Raw genomic sequence first — 16,910 nt, forward strand, 5'->3', positions numbered from 1 at the left:
AATAAACACGCTCCTCATCATCGGCTTAGGATGAGATTGATGAGGAGTTTCTTTAACAGCCAGATGAAACCTGTTGGCCCTCTGCTGGGTCAGTCAAGGGGTCAGACTGGTTGCAACTCGTTTCAGGATCAAACACATTTCAACACTGAGGGGAAGACGCGGCCACTTTTCACTGCAATGCTTTATTTGTAACTCGGCACTTTCTCGCCGCTGCACACTTTCAACTCAACAATATGACTCCCAATAAGATAAGAACAACCCCACAAATGATACCGCAGACATTTTACATGACATCACGCTAAAAGCCTGATAGTGGAATAGGGCCTAACTAACAGGGATTTTTTTTTTTTTTTTTAATTTAAAAGACAGATGCAGGGGGAAAAAAAATACCAATTATTTGATTGATATGAAACATTATAATAAATAAAATACCATGTTTCCTCACATTGCTGTTCAATAGGTGTCAATTATATGTGAATTTTCACTTTTCACAGGGAGGTCAGACACTAATTCCCTGCCAATTGCAGGGGTCAACAGTAACTATTGTTAAAAATGTGCAATTAAATCAAATTATAAGGACTTTAATTCATCATGTGTTCGTTACTGGTAGTTGAATGGCTGTTGTATTGAACACATACATGATTAATTAATGTTGCACTGTATTTGATTATTTTTAATGTTTTTAAGCAATGTGTGAATTCAGGTTGTAGGGTAAAGACATCTAGGTCGATTCTTTGCACAATTACTTGTTTTGACCCCCTAAACATTACTTGTTTACACACACACACACAAGTTTATTGTATGGTCTGATAGGTAATAAATTATGACACCAGTGTTACTTGTATACAAGTCATTGAAATTGTTAATAAAGTTAAAGTTAAAAATATCGGCTAATATTGGGTATTTGGCTGATTATTTTTGGTCAACGTTTGAAAGGCTTTAATTGGCCGAGTTATTCAGACGACCAATAAATTGGTTGGTACCTACAGAATACAATACACAATTTCAAAACATTAAAATACGATGGGTACCAGAATAATACCAATAACACCCTTATTTTCGGGTATTCATTACTTAGGTTGACCGCCGATACCAGCTATCGATACTAAAGGAAAAAACAATCTGACATTAAGTCTTTGTCAGTAGTTTTAGCACCTAAATGCTGCAGTTGACAATCTAATCCATCCATCCATTTTCTATAGCCACTTATCCTCACAAGGGTCGCAGGCTTGCTGGTGCCTATCCCAGCTGAATTGGGATAGTAGGTGGGGGACACCCTGAACTGGTTGCCAGCCAAATGCTGAGCACACAAGAGACAAACACGCTCCCAATCACACCTAAAGACAATTTTGTGTGTCCTGACAATATAATATTGTGTATAAACACATTCAATATTAATATGGAAAGTGATATGTAAAGACGATTCAAATCATAAAATGTGCTTTTTAAAATATTTGCCACATAAGGCTAACCTTGGCATTACACCACTGTGTGCCATCAAGAATTATTTAGTTTAATGAATGATGGATACTTTACCGATGAATAACAAAGTTGAGGTTGGCACTTTCAAACTTTAAAATGAGCATGCGTGCATGGGCTCGCAACTTGTTTTGAGTAAATATAGCTTCAAGGTGTCCCACTCATTGTGTCTGGAAATTAAAGGTTTCATTAAGTCTGTGATATAAATACTTAGTTGGAACATATTTGCATATTTGTCATGCCCTCTACTGGCAGTGTACGCATTAATTCATTTGATAAATTAGTGTGTGTGTGTGTGTGTGTGTGTATGTATGTATATATATATATATATATATATATATATATATATATATATATATATATATATATATATATATGTATATATATATAGATTACGCCCACTTTAGTTTTCAGTGGCTCAATTACACAGATTTTTTTTTTTTTTTTTTTTTAAAGGCAACTGAACCCAAGATTGACCTCTGCAGGCCTGAGCGGTGTAGCTCCACGCCGAGGATTTGAGCACCCGGCCGTAAAAGGGGGAGACATTTTACAGCAGAAAATAAAGCTTGGATCATAACATCAGAAGTCAGGACCCTTAAGTCGCTCCCGATTCATCCACAATTTGGACAATTTGTTACACTATTAATCACTCGGCCGCCACCGCCACTCGACAACGAGCTGAACAGTTAAAGCTGGAAAAAAAAAAAAAACCTTCCGCATTTTCCATCTTTTTGTTGCGGTGGTGTCTTTTAGTGCGTCGTCAAATGTAAGCGCGGCCACATGAAAAGACTGGCTCACGACATTAGCCGCTAAATTCATCACTTGCTTCATTTCCGCAGTGAGAAGGAGCTGCCGGTGCACCAGCTTGAAATGCCACATAAAAAGCCAACGACATTGCAGTCCCATAGCATCACTGCTGCCTTGTACTGTTCGTTTTTTTGTTTTCATTGTGTTATTTAATGCGTCTAAATCGCAGTCTTCATTCTCCCGCTTATGTTGTTGTGCTCTCGTTATGTTCATTAATTTGGTTATCATAGCATTATAATGGCCCAATTTCAATATTTACGATGGTTGTATAGCAGATTTTATTGCACCCTAATTCTTATTTATTGAAGCCTCATAGTGATCATATATAATGCATTCTTCTAATGAATGCTAGTTAAATTGTCACTGCAGATTCATCTGTTGTCATAGGGCAGGGCAATTGCTGATATGTTTTTTTATTTTATTTTTTAAATCTCATTACACATATTCATGTTCATCAATTCTAACTATGGGCAGCATGGCTCAGCGATAGACTGTTCATTTCCCAACCAAAAGCTTGAGGGTTCGATTCCCTCTCGATTAAAAAGTTATTCATTAATTATTCAACATAAATCAACAAATGAATTATCGAAATATTTAGTTGCAGCCCTGAATGGGAGATTACTAATGTGTAAAACAAGCATGTGTATGTTTTAGCCATCTTTATTGTCAATTGCATGAATGACAGGCCTTTGGGGCAAATGTGGCCTCCAGCCTTAGCACGCATGCGATACATACCTGGACGTGCAACCAAACACTGACCAGAGCCGGCACAGCGCTGGCCTTGAAGCGCGTTTATGGACGATGCGGTAGCGAAAAAACAGAAAGAAAGAGGCAAAAGAGGCCCTTGCTTCCCACACTGGACAAATTCCGGCGAAACAAATTAGGGACAAAAAGGGCCCGCCTTGCAGCTACAGTACACAGCAATTTTTATGTTCTTTTTGCCAAGAGGGACATAAACCAGGGGCATTTCAAACTGTGACACAGGATAGAGGTGTATTAAAAGTAAATCTTTCCCCCTCCATTTTGCAAGCTTCTATTGTGCTGTCATGTTTCTGCCACTTTATGGATGCTTGGAACACGAGCCCCCAGCCCATTTTTTTCCCCTCAGAGGGTGGGGTGTAATCAATTAAACGAGGAAGTTCGCCGAGCCTTACAACTCGATTATTAGCCTCTCCTTTTGAAGTTTTATTTTAGGGGGTTGGCGGGGAGGCTTTGGGAGCGGGGGGCGACGAGAAATCAGGCTTTAAATCAGTGGGGCCGATGCTGCCGCGTTGAAGCGTTTGCAGCCGACGCGGCCTTATTGCGAGGCCTTGTCAGGATGTGGCGCGGGGCGAAGACCAGATTCCCACTTTCATGCTTAATGAGCTTTCGGTCAACTGCGTGAGTCAGTGAGAGGGCACAGAACGAGGCACCTGCTGCTCCCGCCCCAGCTTAAATCGAAGAAATGCAATAAAGTAAAAATGTGTATTATTTCTACCTTTTTAGACCCGGCGAAGCCCTCCGACTCCAGGAAAAAATAGGCGAAAGGCATCAGGACAAAGAGGCAAAGGTTTGAAAAGAGCGACACCAGGTTCCACAAACCTGAAAAAGTACAGTAATGGCAAACTGAGTATTATCATTTTCCACATTTCATATCAAATAAGTCAGTCTAAGTCATTCCCAAACTGTGCGACATTAAAGATTAACAGGCAAATTATCCTTTTCCACTAAATTGGTCCAAAAATTATTAGTTCTCAAAATAATGTTAATCGCTGTATGTCAGTGATGTAGTATGATGGTAGGCAGAACAATGAAATGCTCTTTTACTAGGTGCATTAGCCAAGACATTTTTGTATAATGAGGATGCTGTGACATTATTTCAAATGAAAAATTCACTCTCTAATCGAGGATCTTGAGCCTTCATACCATGATTAACCTAAAACGCAAAAGAGCTTTTTTACACAGGGGGTCAGTTTGAGCCCAAATGTTTTAAGGCTTGTTCAAAATGCTCTTCCAAAACACCAAAAGCTACCGCTGAAATTTGACCAATAAATATCCATTTTTCACTTCCGTTTGAGAATATCCTGTCCCACGTTGATCTAAATCCGAACCAATGCTATTTTGGTTTCATTTCAAAGTATAACACGAAGTTTGTACGTTTGTGTAAAATAGAAATTTAAACATAGTAAAATGATTTGCAAATTATCTTCAACCTACATTCAACTGAATATACTACAAGGCAAGATAATTAATGTTTGAAACTACTGTTTGTGTGCAAATTTAAAAATGGATCCCTGCGACATGTTTCAAAAAAGCTGGGATAAGGCACCAAAACGCAACGAAAGTTGATGAACGTTCAAAGAACACCTCTTTGGAACATCACACTAGAGAACAGGTTAATTGGAAACAGGTGAATGTCATGATAGGGTATAAAATGAGCATCTCAGTCTTTCACAAGCAAAGATGCGGCGAGGATCATCACTTTGTGAGCAACTGCCTTAAAAAACGGTCCAACAGTTTAAGAACAATGTTTTTCAACATATAATTGTTAGGAATTTAGGGATCTACAGTCCATAATATCGTCAAAGGATTTCAATAATGTTGGAAAACTTCCTACGTCAAAATGCCGAAAACCAATATTGAACGCCCGTGACCTTCGATCCCTCAGGCAGCACTGCGTTAAAAACGGACATCGCTGAGTAAAACATATTACTGTGCAGGCTCAGTACTATTTTTAAAAAACGTCAATTAATATAGTTTATTGCTCTTTACACAATAATAGTGAGTTACAACTCTTAACATGCAAAGCGGAAGCCATAAATCAACAACATCCAGAAACGCAGGCGCCTTTGCGCATTAAATTACTTGTCTTTGTGCTGTATCTAATCGTATATATGTTGATGAATTTTTGCATGTTTTTTCTATTTTTATGAACATTTTACACAGTCCCAACTTAATTGGATTTGGTGATGAAGAGTTTTACGCTTTTAAAGGCTATCATCAATTCAAAAATGTAATTCGGAAGCTCAATATCCCTAGATTTTGAAAGTTGGACATGTTAAAAGGTAAAACAAGTCTAGCATTGAAGCAAACTGCTGGACACAGGCCGAGGCATGGCTATGTAATGGACTCTAACGCCCCCTGGTGGCAATTACAGCACAGACTTATTATGATCGCTGTACAACTGAAGGGCGTAGTAAAGAATATTCAGACGAACCGTGGATGAGGGAGCCATTGAGCCATTGGATGTAGTAGTTTTTGGGGAAGGAGAGCAGGATCTCGTTGCTGATGATGGAGAACGGCAGCAAGAAGACGGCACCACCAGACACAGCCAGCGTGAACGTGCACAAGTACAATCTGCAAGTGCAGGGAAATATTAAAGCAAACTTGTTTGACCGTTTGGAATTCACAATATGTGTTTTTGTTTGATGTTTTTAGATTGCCAGTAAATTGTCGGCTGAGGCATTTGTGACGTTTGAATGACCTTTTTCTTCAATTCACAAGTATTTTTTTTCAGAATACATTGATTTTTTTTAATATAATGGAACATTGAATTTTCTTTACATATGACTTCCATTCTGTAAAATGTTGACTTCTTTATGCATTTATTTTTGCAAATAATGTCAAATATGATGAAAACGGTAATATCGCACTGTTTTCATCATCTTTGACATTATTCTCTGATTTTGATTTTAAGACTCACAGTGAATTTCTCTCAATTTATTTATTTTTACCCTTCTCAAAAGAATTCATTCAAGTTACGACTTTACATTGTAATATGACTACTTTTTCACACGATTTCTTTCATATAAACACTGACATTACATGAACTTATTCTGTAATATTACAACTTACATAAAGGCTGTATTCTCCCTCAAAAACCGTAAGGTTTTAGTAAAAACATACACGCCCCTGACAAAAAAAAAAAAAAAATCCCTGTATTAAGAAGTGTATGTTTTTCTCATCTACATATTCTAACCTTATTCTTGTAGGATGGAAAAATCCCAATTTGTATCAATGTATTTGTTTCTATAATGAAGTAAAACATTGTTGGTGGTTGACTGTTTTCTGTATGCTTCCTTTTTTGTTTTGTTTTTTTAATCCATTATGATCATTCTTGTTCCAACTTTGAAACCCTGGATGTAAAATTGATTGGCATACTACACAAACTTCTGTTTAAAATCAATTTGTTCCCCTAAAATTAGAACATCGCTTTATTGGGAGTGTGTATAATGGATCCATCATGTTAGACTTACGATATTCTGTTGACAACAGCATCCTCATCCTCATGGTCATCTAGAAACAGAGCGTTCACATTACAAGTCATTTGTAAGGAAAGTCGAGTACACATATGACAGCCGTGCTGAGGTTGGCTATTTTGCTCACTTGCATTAACACTCAGCATATCTTTATTTATAAAATGTTTATAAAAAGTATGTACCGAGGGACAATCTTCTATTGTAGAGTGTTGAGTCATTTTTGTCAAACGTTTGGATTTTTTTAGGGTTTTTGCAATGCCATGCTGCCTCTTGCAGGTTAGTCCTGGTACTACAATAGCCACCGGTTTTCGGTAGAAGACCGGTTTGTCTGTGGCGTGCTTCTGATCATCTCAAGTACACTACATTATGACAGCGAGAACACACTTGCCCAGTTTTTCCTCTTAATCATGTATGGGGTTCATCACATTTTAAAAAATTGTCAAGATTAAACAACAGTACTTGTGTAACTATGAAACTAAAATTTCAACGATGCACTTACCCGTCTTCCTCCTGTATCGGGTGATAATGAAATAGGAGACAATGTAGAGAACTGCAAACAGTAAGAAGCATATCTGAAAGGGCAAAATGAAAATTATTAGCAGTGGTAATTTTGGGCGCAAATGTTATAAACATACTTTTTTTTAAAGGTTTTGCCCACATGTCCTCAAAAGTGGCCAAGGTTGTTTATTCATTCCGCATCAGGGGCCATATTGCATTTAATAAGGGCAATACATTTAGTAGAGGTCAAATAATTTAAAGTAAAAAATAAATAAAATGCCGCAATGTAGTTGGCACTTATATTTGTAAAGCTGTCACATGTTTAATGTTACATAAAAGGTATGCTTCTGATAGTTTGAGATTGGACCTCATGACAAAATTGGCCATTATTTCCTATTACAGCCAAAATAATTCGGCGTGTACACATCTTTTTATGACATCAATTAGGCTAACGTATGTACCAAATGGGGATCACAAGGTGTTTGTCGCGTCTAAACATGCTGACGGATGAGATCTTGTTCCACATTCCCCCCTCCTCCTATGACAGCGAGCGGGAGGCCACTAATAGAAAGTTTAGAAGCTGCGACTTAAGCACTTGGCAGGGTGTCAGCGTCCCAACATGACTCAGCCTATGTGATGCCGCCAAAAAACACAGGACAGAATCAGGTGCCTGGTGCTGATAAAATGGCACAAAAAAATTAAGGCGACACTCTGGGTGAAGATAACACTGACACCTCTCTGAAACACACTCACTGGTCAGGACATTACACAGTCTAATGATATGCAATACAAGAACTGTACCCGAGGATGTTCAACACAGCGAGACAGTATTTCACACCTTAACGGGACACGGAGTCAAACTAGAGGTGTGGATGTGCAGTTACGCTTTTAGCTTTTTCATGTGGAGGCCAATTTGAGCTGATAAAGATGAGTCACTTTACACAGTGAACATGGGATACTTGTAGGATGGCGGCGACATTTGATCCTTTTTTTCCCCCCATAAATTGATCTCAAGTTTTGGACATTCTGTCTGACAGGCTGTTTACTTCAGGCTCGCTAGTATTGTGCCAACTTACATGGTGTGGTGCATGATTCTGGAGTAACATGGGTTCATGGTGAATTTAGTGGTGGCATGGCCTAATGGTAAAGTGCTGTGGGTTCTATTGCCATCACTTGTGAGCATGTCAAAGTGTACTTGCACAAGATACTGAATGTCAAATTGCTCCTGATACTGTTAACAATAGGCGCTTCTATCTTTTTTTCTTACATTTTCCTGCTGAATTGGTGTTATGTATAAAAAGTTGCTGGACAGCCAGGATTGCTTTTAAGATAGCTCATTATTACATAATAGTATTCTAATACCTTTGAAGGTGCCAGGTTAACTTTGTGCTTCCCATTCTGTGTGAATGCAGTATAAACAGAACAGTGATGTGAAAAAAACGGCTTTTACAGACAGTAGACCTTTTCAATTTTTGCTGAGAAATTTGAGCGATGGGAGCATAACAATAAATCTCTCATTTATTTTTAGGTCATGGTCTGGGGTGACGGGGAAATTGGTGAGACAGAGACTGGCCTACATTCTGCCTCTTAAGTCATCTTGGGAGATGGAAATTTAACAGTTCAATTTTGACATCCCATTCTGTATCACAGTTTTTATAGAGCTGAGACACATACACAAACACGCAGGTATTGGTTGTATTTTAAAGGCAAGTGGTACTTTCACACTTTCCGCCATGTTAACAATATACAAAGGATTGTTTATTCTTGAACATACCAGCAATAACCTGATTACTGACTGTAATTCAATTTTATGGTTTCTGTGCCAACATGGATAATGTTCACCATCTCCTGGACATTGATGTATAATACAATAGTTTTCATAAAATTGCTGTAATCCCCAAACTTATACATAACATATTTTTTGGTGAAACATTATTTCTTGTGTTGTTATAACACCTACACAAATGGTCTTTGTTGTGCTTCTCATTAGAAAAAAACTTCCCTGACATGATAATCAGAAGTTATAGAATTTAAAATAAAAACCGCTTGTTCAGTTACGGAGTGGGCGCCTGTTTGAATGTGAACGTCACCCCCCAAAATGTTTTTTTTTTTTTAAATGTAGTGAAAGCCCGCACTTATGTGACCAAAATGCGAATTGTCTACTTGACAGCCCGAGCTAGTTAGCATTAGCCAAGTGTTCATTTTTTGTTTTGGAGGACGTCGTTAGCCGCCTAGCATCCGTTTGGCCGCTTTCGTACTCACAATGTACTCCCGGACTTGGCTGTGGAAATTCTGCTCCCTGATAGTAACATCGTCTGCTTCCATTCTTCATATTGCAAAGATTCCAGAGGGCTCCAGACTCCACTACATAGTAGCTCAAAAAACCTCCACTCTCATACGCCCTCTTCTTCCTTCTTTGCCCGCCGTGACTGGTTAAAAAGCCGATTTACGTCGGAGTAGGAAGCCCGCTTCGAGGTGAAAAAAACCCCTCCAAAATAATCGACGTCATCACTATGCGCCCATTGTGCTGACTGCACCGGAAGCACAACAGCACGTGATGCGTGACACTTCTTCTTACCTCCATGTCTCCACATGTGTGCTCATTTCTTACTTCTATTAGCCGTAATTTTCTTAATACCGTCTGGATTTGTCTTCCAAACATTTGGCGGGGAGCTGTTTTAGCGTTCTAGTGTATATTCTAGGTTTCTACGTGGCATTTCGAAACGCAACGCTGGTCGAATGTAAGCTTTAGTACGCTGCTGTCATGAAAGGTAAATGGAAGTCGCGGGGGAAAGACAACAAGAAAAAGGGCGGCACTGTGTTGCAGAAGTACATGGTTGCAGTGGGAAAGTTTGTCGAAAGCAAAAGTGGTACCGAGAGAGCAGATGATGACACCGGCTTGGATTCGGTCAAACGGAAAAGCAGAAAGGAGCTGCGCAAGGAGCAGCGAAAGCTGAAGAAAGCCAAGATGAAAAATCACTACGAAGGTAAAAAGCAAAATGCACCCAATGGTGATGGTCAACGTGCTGTCACACAACTTAAACAGAAGCCAACAGTTAACAGTAAGAACGACGAGGTAAAGAAAGTGCCTAAAACAATTGCAAAGAAACAAGAAAAGGCCAACGTGGCACCCAAGAAACCCAGCAAGGTTCAAGAATCAAGGAAGAAGGCGCTTTTGGAGGCGAATGAACGGGAGGACCGAGAAATAAAGAGACTAGAGCGCTATTTGAGATTAAACAAAAGAAAAAACAAGAAAAGCATACCTCAGTCATTTGTGGCTGACGGGCTGGACTACATCCTGGGTGCACTCGACTCAGGCACTTTGACCACAGGGATGTACGACAGCGATGACAACTTGGACCAGGCTAAGGACAACTTTGAACAGCTCAACGAGGACAACTCAGACGATGACAAAGAGGACATGATGAGTGACGGAGAAGATTTAAATGATGAGGAAGAAGAAGAAGAGGAGGACGAGGATTTAAAAAGTGAAGAGGAGGCGATGGATGAGGAACTGGAGAATGAGAGTGACCTTAATGACGAGGTTGAAGTAACTGCAGAGCCAGTTTCGAACACAGTGAGTTTGCAGTAAATATTAAATCGTAACCACAGCATCTTACCCTTGTGATATGTTTAATCCTTATTTCATTATTGTTATTCTTTTTTTACATAGGAAACAGGCAAATATGTGCCTCCTCACATGCGCGACACTGGAGGCGACCAGCGCAAAGCTGAGTTGGAAAAACTGAAGAAGAATGTTAAGGGCCTTGTCAACAGGTAACAACCAAATATTTATTCGAGACTTATATCTATCTGCTACTTGTGGACTGAAGCACAAAAACAGATCATGTTTTTTTAGGAAATGAAATATGGTTCGTCCTCTCCAAAAATCTGTAGATCTGAAAATCGAAAGAGGTGGAACCATAAACGACTAAATTGTCTGTTTCAAGGGAAAATAGCAGACATCCTGTGTTTTTAGGTTGTTGTTTTTTTTGTTGGCGTACTTATGATAGACAATTTTATTAAATTTAGTGTCCATAAGAGAACCCATCTTCGCGGAGTGAGTTTTATCCTCTTTGAAAATGTCAGGGTGCTAGCGACTGATGGATCTTGGTGTTTTTCAGGCTGAGCGAGCCCAACATGTCGTCCATCAGTAGCCAGCTGGAAACGCTCTACATGAACTGCAGCAGGAAGGACATGAACGATACCTTGACAGATGTGCTCCTGGCCGCCTGCGTCACGCCGGCACTGATGCCTGATCGGTTGCTGATGGAGCATGTCCTCCTGGTCAGCATTCTTCATCACACTGTGGGCTTGGAGGTAATGGAACATGCTTAACACGTTAATTTCTCACTTGATGGATGAACAGGTATCCCAGCGACCAAATAATTTGTATAACAACATCTGAACTGGTTAATACAATCTTTTTAAAATTGATCTATATTGAGCTGAGGTCTTGTCGGGATGAACACAATGTAATGAAGGCACTCCAGTCAGGTTCTAAGGGGTTATGTGTTATAGGTTTTTAATGATTGTTCTTGTTTTTTTGGTTCTGACTCCAGCTTTTGTTATAGTGGACCACAGTATTCTGTTTGCACATTGGTGGTAGCGCTGAAGTGGTTAAGGTGAAGGACATATTGTGTTAGCCTTGGTTTCGCTGAGTTTCCTGCTGCCTCACTGTGTGGTATGATGTCCCACAGGGTTCAGTTTTGAGGTCTCTGCTCTTTTCATTTCATTATATGCATGAAGCTTCCTGCTAAGCAAAAATTTCCTGTCTTCTTCTTCTGTGTTGAGAATTAAAGCCACGATGGCACGAATCTTCTCTATGGTGTTTTGTCCCAACAAAGTGATGTTGTTGTAAAACCATTTTTATTTTATTTTATTTTTTGAAAATATCTTGTATGCTGTCTCAATTGTGCAAATGTGGCATTCTGACTAATATTGAGTGTGTGAATGATGAATTTGGTAGCTAAATCAACTGCAATCATGCCTCGGTTCCATTTCAGCTAGGTTACTTTACTGCACTTTATTTTGGAGAGCAATTCCTTCCTCAAACATCTCCATTTGATTCAAAATGGTACACTTTGTGAGTATCTGTGTTTGTTTTTAGTGCGCTCCATCAATAAAATTGTTGTTTGACCATTACAGGTTGGAGCCAATTTCCTGGAGACAGTCGTGCGCCTTTTCGACGATGTGTACAAGCAACCAAGAGAAGGCAAAGAATGCGACAACTTGGTGGCCATCGTGGCACACCTCTACAACTTCCAGGTGGTACACTCGCTGCTAATCTTTGACATCCTGCGGCGCCTGCTGGCCGCTTTTGCCGAGAAGGACATCGAATTGGCACTGTTTGTGCTGCGTAACGTCGGCTTCTCGCTACGGAAGGACGACCCTCTGGCCCTCAAGGAGCTCATCGCTGAAGCTCAGCGCAAGGCGGCCGATGTCGGGAAGAAATTTCAAGATCAAAATCGAGTATGTAGTGAATAAATGAAGCCACGTGTATTTACAGACAAGGAAAGCCACTATTTGTTGAATTTCAGTAAGTACCGTTGATTCCCTCAAACTGCACTTCCAACACATTGCTAATGCACTTGTAGGTGCGTTTCATGTTGGAAACCATGCTGGCTTTGAAGAACAATGACATGCGAAAGATTCCGGGCTACGATCCTGAGCCTGTGGAGAAGCTGAAGAAGCTACAAAGGACTCTGGTGGGTGACATTAAAATCCGTGTTAATCTTTTTTTTTTTTTTTTTAATGGCAAGTACCACTATCATGACATGTACAATTTAATATTATCGTGAGCCACTTGGACACTCTTCACAGTTTAGACATCCATTCATCCATCTTTTATAGCCGCTTATCCTCACTGGGATCGTTTAAATAGAGCACTTAATATATAGTAAGATAAAACCCATCCATCCATTTTCTATTGCATCTTATCCTTGCAATCACCTCAAAGCAAAATGGTTCTAGGTTGTTATGGTAGTTCACATCTTGGCCACCAGGTGGCCTCAAAGAGCTGCATTTAAGGCGCGCCAGTGAAGTTTCATGATGAAAAGATGGTGTCAATGACAAAATCCATCTTTTCAGTGTCTTGATCATCCGTTTCAAAAGGATATGTTTTGGTACTAAATGTTTACGATGCAGATCCAGCGCAACACGGCGGGCAGCGATATGAAATTGCGAGTGTCCCTGGAAAACCTGCTGTCGGCAGACCAGGTGGGCCGTTGGTGGATTGTGGGCTCGTCATGGAGTGGAGCGCCTATGATCAGTGAAAATGCGAGTAAAAGCGTCTACGAAGGACAGGTGTGTGAAACATCACCATTCACGATTGAAGTAAAAAAAAATAATCAAAAGTCTATCAGCCAGTAACAAACGTCATAATTTGGAGGAGGGGCAAAATCAAAGTTATCATTTTTTCAGTCTCTTCATACTAATAAAAAATCTATACTTGTTAGTTAGTTTTAAGCAATGTTTAAAATTTCAGTTCACCGCCAAAGTTTTGAACCTGGCCCGAAAGCAGCGGATGAACACGGAGGTTCGAAGGAATATCTTCTGTGTGCTCATGACTAGTGAGGACTATTTGGACGCGTTTGATAAGCTGCTGAGGTACATTAACCTTCTCTTGGAGTTGGTGGGAGGTTGTTGTGATGTTGAAATCTGACAAGCAATCTCATTGCCTATGTTCAGGATGGGGCTGAAAGACAAGCAGGAGCGGGAGATCGTTCACGTGTTGATGGACTGCTGCCTGCAGGAGAAAACCTTCAATGGCTTTTACGCCGTGCTGGGAGAGAAGTTCTGCGCTCATGACCGCCGCTTCCAGGTAGTCAAGATGTGTCTTATCAAAACTATTAAAGTTGAATTGCAGTTCATGTTCAAAATACTTTAGTTAGAGGTCGGATCAAATTCTCATAGTCTGTGATCTTGAGGAGGAAACTGCACCTGATAGTAACGAATCCCCTACCCAATGTAAAAAAACGTTAATGCCATTTTCAAGGCCCTGGAAAACAAACCATCAAAGCCACAGTCCACAGGTCCTAATCACCTGATTGAGTGCTAATAAGTCTGAATGCTAATGACTGATTTCCACTCACTTGCCTACTCTTCGGAACCTTGTGTGACCCATGTGGCGTGGGATTTTCTCACAACTGTGATATGAGCCCACTCAAACTGCGAACACAAACAACAACACTTCCTTCTCGGCCCGACCGCATCGGCCACCGAGGATTCATTGTCCCTCTCAGAGAGCGCACCGGGAACGTTTGCTTTTCGCGCCTTAGCTCGTTAACTTTCTTCTCGTTGGTTTTGACGCTTTCTTTTGCTTCCATTTTTTTCACTAGATGACCTTCCAGTTCAACCTGTGGGATAAATTCCGAGAGCTTTCCAACCTTCCTGCTGGGACGTTTAACAATTTGATCCAGCTCGTGACACGTTTCCTCCAGAACAAGTGCTTCTCGCTCTCTCTGTTCAAAGTAAGCATGTGCACAAGTATACTAAATTTAGACCTATCTACTTAATTTTTTTTCTTTAAAGAGGTCAAATATGCTTGCTTCAAGTGTTTTTTTTTTTGTTTTTTTTTTTTGCTGCTTCCAGTTGAGGTTTACTGTAAAACCCAGTGTAAAACAAAGAAAATTAGACCATCAGTATTTAAATCAAGCCAAATAATTTGGCCTTATGAAAGTCAGCTAGCTTAATGCTAATGTTGCATATTGCGAAATGGAGGTGCTAATGATATGAGCATACAACTATTTGTGCATAGATTGTACAATTTATTTGTTGTGTTTGATTGTATCACTATATTTGGAAAGTGATACAATAAATTGCTATTTTTCCTAATATAAAAAAGTCAATGATTTGTTGGGTTATTATGTTGACCAGAGAAGCAATTCAAAATCTTAGGTGAATTTTCCACACTATTTCTCATTTTCCACTCCTCAAAACATGAAAAGCAAGAGTTGTGAATTATGTTATAGTAGTCGTTTGTTGGTTGAAGAGTAAGTCCGGTAAGTAGTTGATATGATTATAAAAAACAACTAGTTGGAGGGGTAGTGCGCCGGTTAAAGGAGAAATCATTAAGTTTTTGTGCAAATCTGCCTTTTTTTGCTATTGCTTAAGCCATCTTAATGTAGAAAGTTTGTATGGAACTTGTAGGAGGCCACTGTTTAAAATATTCACACAAGTATATGGTGTTCTAGGTAATAGAGTTCGGGGAGCTCGACAAGCACAAAGTGCGCTTCCTCCGTCAAGTCCTGACCCGGCTGCTCACGGAAACGGAGCCTGAGGATCTTGTCAGCATTTTTTCAAGGTAAGAGAAATAAACGCAAATAAAATGGGCTGTACATTTGGAATTACAATCGGAGTCAACATAATGTCATATTAAAGCAGGAATAGAAACCTTTTCTCTTCCATTTCATTTGAGTGGCAACGTTGAGATCGTTTTGCGAAAACACTCATTTGTCTTTTTTACTCGCCGACGACCACCCACTGTCAATGTGGCCCCTCCCCCTTCGTTTGTTGCCCACCTGCCAGGATATCTGGAATTCCCCAGCTGGCAATGCTGCGTGAGGGCCTGAAGCTTTTCATCAGCCACTTCCTGCTGAAAGGTGCCGGGTCGCAGGACGCCACGCTGACGGAGCGCGCTGGCATCGCCACCAAGGCCATGGAGGCCAAAGAGGCCAAGGTCAAACTGTAGCCGATACAAAAATAATAATAATCGGGGCGTTGAACACTTCTCCATAAGGACTGTGATGAAATAGCAACTCGCAGTTCTATAAAATTGATAGTAAAATCTAATATGTATTTGCGACTTCATTCATTCCATTGTGGATCATGAATGCTCTTACAGTAAGTGTGGTGTGAGTAATCGGCGGGGTGTGTACAGTGGGATCAATGGGCTCACTGTGCGAGTTCCACACACTGACCTTTGTGTGGCACTTTGTAGCCAGCATCCTTTACCTGCCCACCCGGTTCTGACCTGGATCTGAACTCGTGATCCAAGGCTGCAAAAGCAAACACGGCGAGAAGATAAACGTGGGTCCTTCACTAAACAGTCCGTGACAAAATGTGGAGCGACAATAAAACCGAAGGCCAGCGCCTTTACATTTCCTTTGGAATACCAAAAATAAACAAATGTACTAATGTTTGGACTAGGTTTTGGAAATTGAATGTATGGGGCAATAATGAAGTTATTTAACGGTTGATATGAAAAGATGACGCGCGTGTTCAGGACGCAGCTGCGTGAGAAGAAAAGTTCTTCACAATTTTTGGTAATTGTGTTATAAATTTCAAAAGTACTAGAGGTATTGATACTCTATCTGGGAGGACTGTAAAGGTGAATATTTGTACCTGTATTGCTTTGAAAAAAAGTGTTATTGAATATCCCTAATACCCTAAATATGCAATTAAGTGTAATGCTTTATGCATATCTTTTTTTTAATTAGGTTAGGGTTTTTTTTTTTCACTTTTGCCGTTGACCCTCAGCTTCTTTTTAAATTGTTTTTAAAATAGATTTTTCTTTGATAATTTGTGACTGTACATGCTCAATGTGGATTTTGTAAAAAAAAAAATTTTTAGCTAAATCAGCATTTATCTTCGTATCACATTTTGTATCACTCTGAAGTTGTATACAGCTATCTTTACCTTAATGTGAAATTCTCATTTGACCCCAATTAGAATAAAAAGTCATGCTTTTTTTTTTTTCTTTCTAAACACAGTGCGTCTCAATGCGAGTCCATTGGTTGTGTGGCGCGAAATGTTTCTTCTTCTTGCTGTTTGCTCACACGGCACGTTTGCACACATCCGACAGCGCCATTAACAGTCATTCCCATGACCCCGGGCTGACAACGCACAAGGCTGCATGTGTTTTGCGCCATAAATCAAACCCCTGCT

The 16,910-nt window shown here is 39.9% G+C and overlaps 3 protein-coding genes across 3 annotated transcripts in view; 2 read left to right on the plus strand and 1 right to left on the minus strand.

The window, feature by feature from the left end:
* The window catches only part of rnf32 (ring finger protein 32), a 43,969-nt gene extending 37,756 nt beyond the window's left edge, over positions 1–6,213 (plus strand). The window contains exon 8 of the mRNA XM_088402470.1: positions 1,936–6,213. The gene's annotated coding sequence lies outside the window, so the exon portion shown is untranslated. The remainder of the gene's footprint in view (positions 1–1,935) is intronic.
* lmbr1 (limb development membrane protein 1) overlaps positions 1–9,501 on the minus strand; it is a 34,697-nt gene extending 25,196 nt beyond the window's left edge. The window contains exons 1-5 of the mRNA XM_088401934.1: positions 9,285–9,501; positions 7,024–7,096; positions 6,522–6,561; positions 5,483–5,622; positions 3,764–3,867 (exon numbers count right to left, since the gene is read on the minus strand). Coding sequence (XP_088258060.1) covers positions 3,764–3,867; positions 5,483–5,622; positions 6,522–6,561; positions 7,024–7,096; positions 9,285–9,347 — 420 coding nt within the window. The 5' untranslated portion in view covers positions 9,348–9,501. The remainder of the gene's footprint in view (positions 1–3,763; positions 3,868–5,482; positions 5,623–6,521; positions 6,562–7,023; positions 7,097–9,284) is intronic.
* Positions 9,502–9,593: 92 nt separating this feature from the next.
* On the plus strand, positions 9,594–16,734 carry nom1 (nucleolar protein with MIF4G domain 1). Its single transcript, XM_088402327.1, has 11 exons — positions 9,594–10,599; positions 10,696–10,799; positions 11,147–11,342; positions 12,171–12,494; positions 12,620–12,730; positions 13,170–13,328; positions 13,510–13,631; positions 13,713–13,845; positions 14,363–14,494; positions 15,218–15,327; positions 15,552–16,734. The coding sequence occupies exons 1-11, from the start codon at positions 9,787–9,789 to the stop codon at positions 15,712–15,714; spliced, it is 2,367 nt and encodes a 788-aa protein (XP_088258453.1). The 5' UTR covers positions 9,594–9,786; the 3' UTR covers positions 15,715–16,734.
* The last annotated feature ends 176 nt before the right edge of the window (positions 16,735–16,910 follow it).

This window comes from Hippichthys cyanospilos, chromosome 19, assembly GCF_059441005.1.
Source record: "Hippichthys cyanospilos isolate Australia breed blue-spotted pipefish chromosome 19, RoL_Hcya_1.0, whole genome shotgun sequence".
Classification (NCBI taxonomy): domain Eukaryota; kingdom Metazoa; phylum Chordata; class Actinopteri; order Syngnathiformes; family Syngnathidae; genus Hippichthys; species Hippichthys cyanospilos.

Coding starts and splice junctions, on each gene's coding strand:
- nom1 (XM_088402327.1), top strand. CDS start 9,787: ATGAAAGGTAAATGGAAGTCGCGGGGGAAAGACAACAAGAAAAAGGGC. Junction 11,343..12,170: donor ATCACACTGTGGGCTTGGAG/GTAATGGAACAT, acceptor TGACCATTACAG/GTTGGAGCCAATTTCCTGGA. Junction 13,846..14,362: donor CTCATGACCGCCGCTTCCAG/GTAGTCAAGATG, acceptor TTTTTTCACTAG/ATGACCTTCCAGTTCAACCT.